The 7579-nt window shown below is 69.2% G+C and overlaps 1 protein-coding gene across 1 annotated transcript; it reads left to right on the forward strand.

Moving 5' to 3' along the window:
* The first annotated feature begins 325 nt into the window (after positions 1-325).
* Positions 326-7330, forward strand: LOC138067335 (scavenger receptor cysteine-rich type 1 protein M130-like). The gene is given in 14 exon segments (XM_068944082.1): positions 326-438; positions 988-1308; positions 1483-1497; positions 1500-1790; positions 1933-2241; positions 2491-2811; positions 3095-3612; positions 3665-3911; positions 4271-4657; positions 4954-5091; positions 5428-5529; positions 5753-5836; positions 6133-6261; positions 6452-7330. Coding segments are annotated over 14 exon segments (3054 nt in total). The 5' UTR covers positions 326-371; the 3' UTR covers positions 6577-7330.
* The last annotated feature ends 249 nt before the right edge of the window (positions 7331-7579 follow it).

Here is a 7579-nt window from a genome sequence, read left to right on the forward strand (position 1 = left end):
GGGCCCGCACACCCTGCACCCGCTGCAGGCACCAAGGTGAGGAGCCCTGCTCAGCCCATCCGGATCCCCACAAGGATGGCTGGGCAAGCGCCCACCCACTGGTGAGGCGTGCGTGATGCCAGAAGTGGTGCCGAACCGCATATATGGGCATGTATGGGGATGGGGAAGGTTATTGGAGGCTGGGGCTCCGTCAGATGGGAGATAACCCTCCTGATAACGCCTCAAAAGGTGCCTGCTGCGTTGATTGGCTCCCCTGGCAGCGGGGCCTGTGCCTCTGCCTATATATTGCCCTCCCCGCTGCAGGGGGCTCGTGGTGGCCCGGGAGGCAAGCAGGAGCTGGGGGCTGCTCTGCGGGGCAGGAGGCGAGCGGGATGGCCACCACCAGCCAGCTGCCCACCAGGGCACTGGGGCTGCTCCTGTGCATGCAGCTGTGCAGGGGTGAGTGCCTGCGTGTTCTCTGGGGCTGGGGTCGCCTGCCCTCATGCCCAGAGTGGGAGGTAGCCCTGGGGCTCAGGTGGCTACCATGGGCTGAGTTGGGTCACCACAGGGATGTGCGTGCCTGGCTCAAGCGGGCTTGCTCGTGAGACTGGTGGAGTCATCTCACTAGGGCAGCCTTTGAGGGCTCCCAGAGCCTGGGCTGTGCTGGGGATGGGTCTTCTACTGATGCAGCTGAATGCTGGGCCCATGTGGCGGGATACATTCCCTGCCCTGTCCCCCTTGCATTGGGTGCCAGGTGTTGAAGGGCTGGGTATGGCCCTGCCTTTCTTCAAAGTGGGTGTCCTGCAGTGCCCAGGGCTTTTCCACCCACACGGCTATCCCTCGTGCCAAGGGTCGGGCTTGGAGCAGACAGTGGAGACTGGGAGAGCAAGGGACAGCCATGGGATGCAGCCACCTGGGACAGGTGGACAGGGCAGGTTGTGATGGGCCCACGGGGTGCAACAATGGAGCTCAGTGCCCTCCTTTCTGGTCCCGCATGGGCACCCACAGGCACCGAGGAGCTGCGGCTGGTGGACGGAGGCAGCCGCTGCGAGGGCCGCGTGGAGGTGAAGCACGAGGGCCAGTGGGGCGCTGTGTGCAGCTATGACTTCACCTGGGTTGTCCGCGAAGCCTCCGTGGTCTGCAGGCAGCTGGGATGTGGCACTGTGGCAAGGACCTCCCCGTACACGCCGTTTGGGGCCGGGACCGGACGGATTTGGCTACAACCCATCTTCTGCAGTGGTACCGAGACAGCACTCCACAACTGCCGACACTATGGCTGGGGCCAGCATTACTGTGACCATGACAGGGACGTCGGAGTGACGTGCTCAGGTGTGGGATTGGGTGACCATGTTGGGGCACAGCCCCTTGGCTGTGCCGGGCCAGGAGAGGGCATGGTTCTGCCAAGGGCCTCCCCTCTGGGGCCTCCCCAGGCAGAGATGGGGTGAGGGAGTGGGACCGGGGCGCAGCACCCTCATGGCCTGCCTGCCCACATCTCTGATGCAGATGCCGTGGAGCTGAGGCTGGAGGTGGTCCCTGCGAGGGCAGGCTGGAGGTGAAGCTGCGGGGCCAGTGGGGAACAGTGGCGGATGATGAATGGGACATGGAGGACGCTGAGGTGGTGTGTCAGCAGCTGGGCTGTGGCTCAGCCCAAAGTGCCCCTGGCGTGACCCGCTTTGGGGAAGGGTCTGGACCAATTCATCTTGTACGGCCTGATTGTCGTGGTGACGAGTCTGCCCTTTGGGACTGCACAATCCCGGGATGGGGGCCGTACAATGGCCGCCATGGCTGGGATGTTGGTGTGGTCTGTCAAGGTAAGACCTCTGTGGCGGCTCCGTACAGCCTTGCACCTGGGTCCAGTGGTGGCAGCAGTAAGGCTCTTGGGCAGCCCCGTCAAAAGCCTCCCAGTGGATCTAGAGGGACCCCCAAGAGACCCCAGGCTCTCTGCCCCAACAGGATTTGTGCGGCTGGTCGGCGGGGACGGCGCCTGCTCGGGCCGCGTGGAGGTGAGGCAGGGCCGTGCCTGGGCCACCCTCTGCGAGGGCCGTGTGGACCTCAACACCGCCCACGTCATCTGCAAGGAGCAGGGGTGCGGAGCAGCTCTGGCCGTCACCGGGGCGGCGCGCTTTGGGGCAGGAGCCGGGCCCATCTGGGACGGGGGCTTCGAGTGTGCAGGCAACGAATCCCTCCTGTCCACCTGCGCCCGACGACTGCCCCACGGCCAGCGCTGCAACCACACCAGCGACGCCGGCGTCGTCTGCTCCCGTAAGAGCACGCAGTGAGGGGCAGAGGCTGCAGATGGGGGCTGCGGGGAGATGGGAAGTGGGCACAGGGTGGTCCTGGGCAGGGATGGGCGGAGAGGCTGCGGGCTGCCTTGTGGCAGCCCCCAGGGTGCCGGCAGGCAGAGGGGTTGGGGCAGGCAGAGGGCTGCCGTGCCTGCATGACCCCACCGTCCTATGGGGACAGCGCTCGGCACCGGGGCCCGTCGCCTCCAGCGCCCTTTCTCCATCGCAGCCTACACGGGCTTCAGGCTGGCCAACGGCAGCACGGCGTGCGCAGGGCGAGTGGAGGTGGAGGCGCGGGGCACCTGGGGTGCCCTCTGCGACGCCGGCTGGGACGAGCCCGACGCCCACGTGCTCTGCCACCACCTCGGCTGTGGCTTTGCCACCTCTGTGCCCCGCGGAGGGTCTTTTGGGGCAGGCACCGGCCCCGTGTGGCGCGACACCTTTCACTGCAGCGGCAGCGAGTCCCACCTGGCAGAGTGCCCTGCCACGGCGCTGGGCATCCCCGCCTGCTCGCCAGGCCACACTGCCACCGTCCAGTGCTCAGGTGCGTGTGGGGCGGGCAGCAGCGGCCACGAGGGCCTCCTGGCGGGCAGGGCACCGGGCACCCCAACACTGCGGGGTCCCACTCCCTGGGTTGCCACTGCCACCAGGAGCTGTGGGGCGCAGGGCGCGTCTCGGGCAGCACGGCCATTTCAGGCCAAGGGGAGGGCTGAGGCAGGTGCAGAGCAGGAGGGAGCCCGCCTAGAGGAGGGCAGTGGCGCCGGGCTGTCCCCCTCCGTGCCGGGGGCTCCGCGGCCCCCCCGGTGCTGCCATCTGCCCCGGTGCTGCTGCAGCCACGCCAGGGAGGGATGTGGCGGGCGCTCTCTGCTCTGCCCCACCGCCCCGGCCCCGCTGGCAGCCCTCGGAGGGCTCGCCGGCCATCGACGCCGCCTCTGGGCTGGCGGGGCCGGGGGCGGGCGGGGCCCTGCGGGCAGGCCCAGCCCCCAGCGCTCCCCGCAGCCCCCTCAGGACATGTGCCCTCTCGGAGGGACCAGGTGGCGCTGAACCCCTGCGGCTGGTGGACGGGGAGAGCCGCTGCGACGGGCGCCTGGAGATGGCCCTGGGCGACGCCTGGGGCCCGGTGCTGGCCGAGCGGTGGGACGCGAGCGGCGCCACCGTGGTGTGCCGGCAGCTGCGGTGCGGCGCGGCGGAGCAGGCCTACGCCGCCCCGCTGCTGGGACCAGCGTCGAGCCGCGTGGGGCTGAGCGGGCTCCGGTGCGCAGGCACGGAGGCTCGCCTGGCCCACTGCAACGCCACGGCCGCCACGGCTGCACCGGCGGGCCACGCCCACCAAGCGGCCGTGTCTGCTCGGGTGAGTGTGCCGGGAAGGGCCCCGGGGCCCTGGGGCACCGCCCGCACCAAAGGGGCTGCCCCAAGCCGGGCTGTCTCCCGCTGCAGGCAGCCGGCGCCTACGGCTGGTGAGCGGCCCCGGCCGCTGCGCCGGCAGAGTGGAGCTCTACGTCCGGGGCGCCTGGAGCAGCGTCTGCCAGGACTCGTGGCACCTGTCCGACGCCGCCGTCGTCTGCCGCCACTTGGGCTGCGGCCAGGCCCTGGCAGCGCCCGCCTCGGCCCGCTACGGCCGCGGCTCGGGGCCGCTGTGGCTGGGCGCTGGTGGCTGCTCCGGGGCCGAGGCCACGCTCTGGCACTGCCCGGCCCCGGCCCCGGCCCCGGCCCCGGCCCCGGGGCAGCGCGGGTGCAAGCAGGGCGCCGGCGCAGCAGCCGTCTGCTCAGGTCAGCACCGCCCTCCACCGGGGCCGGCGCCAGCGGCACTCTGGCAGCGGCCGTGGGGCCAGCCCTCCCCACTCGCCTCCCTGCCCACCTCCCAACACCCTGGGCACTGCCGGCGGGCAACGCGGCGCCTCGGCCCCGCCGACGTGGGCTCCTCTCGCTGCCTGGGGGAAGCGCTCGGGCTGGCGGGGCTGTGTGCCCGACGCCAGCTGAGCTGCCACCTCCGTGCTTGCCCCTTGCAGAGCTCACAGCCCTGCGGCTGGTGGGCGGCAGCGGCTGCGCCGGGCGCCTGCAGGTCTTCTACAACGGGACGTGGGGCAGCGTGTGCGCCAACGGCACCAGCCGCGCCACAGCCGCCGTGGTGTGCCGGCAGCTGGGCTGCGGGGCCGGGGGCAGCCTGGCGGCCGTCCCCGCAACCCCCCAGGCCGGGGGCCCCGCCTGGCTGGCCTGGGTGCAGTGCGGCGAGGGGGCCGACTCCCTCTGGCGCTGCCCCTCCGCCCCCTGGCACCTGCACCACTGCCGCTCCCCCGGGGACACCCACATCACGTGCCACGGGCAGCCTCCAGCCAACAGCGCGACTCCCACGCCAGCCCCCACCACCGCCTGCCCCGCCGGCGCAGCCTGCACAGGTAGCTCTGCCCGCCCAGGCCAGCACCGTGGCCCCACGCACCCTCCCGCTCTGGCCGCTGCAGTCCAGGGCAAGGCCAGCACCTCTGGCAAGGACAGACCTGCTGCTGGCCTGCTGCCACCCCTCCGCCCAACACAGGGCTTGACCCCAGGCCAAAGGGTGCCCTCCTTGGCCTCCCTGTCCCGGCAGCCACTCCCCTGCATCCCCCCCAGGCATCCACTCCTCCTCTGGACAATGCAGCATGCCAGAGGCTCCACGGCCTCCCTCCACCTCCACCGCCTTTCCATGTCCTCACAGGTGCCCCCAGGAACCCCCCAACACCTGCTGGGGCCATGCCGCTGACCACCGTCCTCTGCATCGTCCTGGGGACCCTTCTGTGCCTGGCCCTGGGGGCCCTTGCTGTGCAGGCATGGCGCTCCATGGCTCGGCGCACAGGTGAGTCCCACCGGGGGTCTCTGCGGCTGAAGCTACCAGGACGAGGGGTCCCGGCAGAGCCAGAGAGGCCTGGGGGCTGCTTATGTCTCCTGGCACTGCCCGGCCCAGCTGCACAGGCTGGGACAGGCACAGCAGAGCAGGCCAGAAGGCCAGTGCAGAGCTAGGGCAGGACCCGGCACAACATGGGCACCACGCAGGGGCACCACAGCCACTCCGACGACAGGGCAAAACCCCTATGGGGCTGGGCCACAGGGTTATCATGGGGAGAGCTGGTGACCTCCAGCATCCCACGTGCTGCACCCACGGCCTCGGGTTATCACTGCCCTTCATTTCCAGGCCCCCGCAGAGCTGCAGATACACTCTCAGAGGCAGAGGCCGTCTATGAGGAGCTCGACTACACCCTGACACCCGAGTACCAGCAGGTCCCCAGTGGCTCAGGTGTGTGCACCCTGGGCCTGACAGCCAGTGGCGCGTTGAGGCCCCCACGCAACCAGCTCAGCAGCCCGGCAGGGAGCCTGCCCACGTGCTGGCCACAGGGAGGGAGCTGCAGCAAGGGGGCCTCCTGGCCAGCGGCAGTCCTCGCTCTGCCAAGAGGACATCCTGTCCCCGCTGCTGGCCAGGCCATGGGGCCACACACCCTGCCATAACACCCCTTCTCCAGCCTCACCATCGCAGGGCTCAGGGACCAAGCTGCCCTATTACACCCAGCACAGCATGGAGGACAGCAACCCCGGGACTGCCGCAGGTACAGGGCCGGGGTGCAGGACCAGGCTGCCACGCACCCACAGGGGCAGCCCTCACACCGCAGCTGGTACCGGCACACACCTCATGCAGTGGGCAGGGCAGCACCTCCCCTTGGTCCTTTGCTGGGCCGCCTCTTGGAGTTGGGGACCGAGTGTCAGGGATGGTGGCTCCAGCCGAGAGCTGGCGGCCTCACAGAGCAGGCCCCAACGTGGGCATCCCCGGCACCGTGGCCGGTGGGGGCTGGCGTCACTGGAGCCCGGGCTTGGCCTCGCTTTCACTCTCTGCTGTCTGATGCAGACGTCCCTGGCCTGACCAGGCACGAACCCCCGGATGGGTACGATGATGCCTCCACCGTGCTGGAGCCAGGAGAGGCCGCTGCTCCGGGGTCAAGTGACGGAGGTGTGTGCGAGGCTGCGGCACTGGGAGGTAAGAGGTATCGGAGATGGCATGGGGAGCGCTGCCGTGACAGAGGCCGTACTGTCCCGCCAGCAGAGCTGGTTCCCCTGCACTTTGTCGGGGAGATGGGCAGCACATGGGTACGGAGGAAGCCCTGGCCGGGGCCTGGCATCCGGGGCACGAAGCAGCACCTGCCAGGCACTGGCCTTGCTGTCCACAGCGGGGAGACAGCCCTCCCTCAGCCCCCTAGAGCCGCCCGCAACCGCCACAGACGCCCTGGCCTCAACACACAGTGACACGGGCTACGACGACGTTGGCATTGGTAGTCTCAGGACGTCTCTCTGAGGACAGCAAGGCTGCCCCACAGCAGTCCCTGAGGACACGTGCGACACAGTAGGGCTCTGCCCCTGCGGAGCCACAGCCTGGCCATGGTGGGGATCACCCGCTCAATGTATAGCCCACTGGGGCCTGATGAGGACTGCGGGCACAGTGGGGAACTGCCTCCAGCCTCCCTCCCACGCAGCCCTTCAGCACTACCTGAGTTTCTGTACACTTCCCCTGGGACTGTCTCGCTTTGCGATTAAAAGCCCACAAGTGCTTGGAGGCTCGGCTCCAGGGCCAGTGCTCTTCTGCGAGAGCCCTCAGTCAATTGCTGCTCTGCGCCTGGTCCCTGGTGTCTGTACGCAGTGGGAAAGTGCCCCCGCTTGGGCTCAGCGGCTGTTGGTTGTGCTGCATCTGGGAAAAGTGTGCCCGCGTGGGAGGTGAGCTTCCCCTGGGAGAGAGAAGGATGCCCAGCAGCTGTGAAGCGACTGTGGGCAGGCACTTGCCACCCTCGCCCCTGCCCTGGCAGAGGGCTCTGCCATGTGGGATGGAGGGAAAGTGCTGGGGTGGCACCAGGTGCTGGCCAGTGCCCTGCCCTTGCCTGGGTGCTGCTGCCAGAACTTAGAGGAGGTCAGAGAGGCCTGTAAGTCATGGCTGGGCTGAACAGCTTGGCCAGCACAGCCAGGCATGAGCAAAGGTCCCCTTGGCTCCCAAAGCCACCCCCACGATTACCGCAGATGCTGAACTGGCTGCCATTCCAGGCACTGTGTTGGAGAGAAACGAGGGTGCGGGGTTGGGGTCATGGCTCATTCACCAGACACACACCAGGAGTGTCATTGTCCCATGTCCCCGCTGCAGTCAGTGTGGAGAAAGGGGCCCTGTAGAGTGGGAGGTAGGACGCAGGTCCAGGCTGGGCTGAAGCGCCCCGGGCGCTGTCTCCCTCTGCCCTCCCCGCTCTGTACCTCCCCCTGGACTTGCAGGGAGCAGCATCTGGCAGCTCAGCAGTGGCATTGCCCACCCCAGGCCT

Source organism: Struthio camelus, chromosome 5 (genome assembly GCF_040807025.1).
Source record: "Struthio camelus isolate bStrCam1 chromosome 5, bStrCam1.hap1, whole genome shotgun sequence".
In the NCBI taxonomy this organism is placed as follows: domain Eukaryota; kingdom Metazoa; phylum Chordata; class Aves; order Struthioniformes; family Struthionidae; genus Struthio; species Struthio camelus.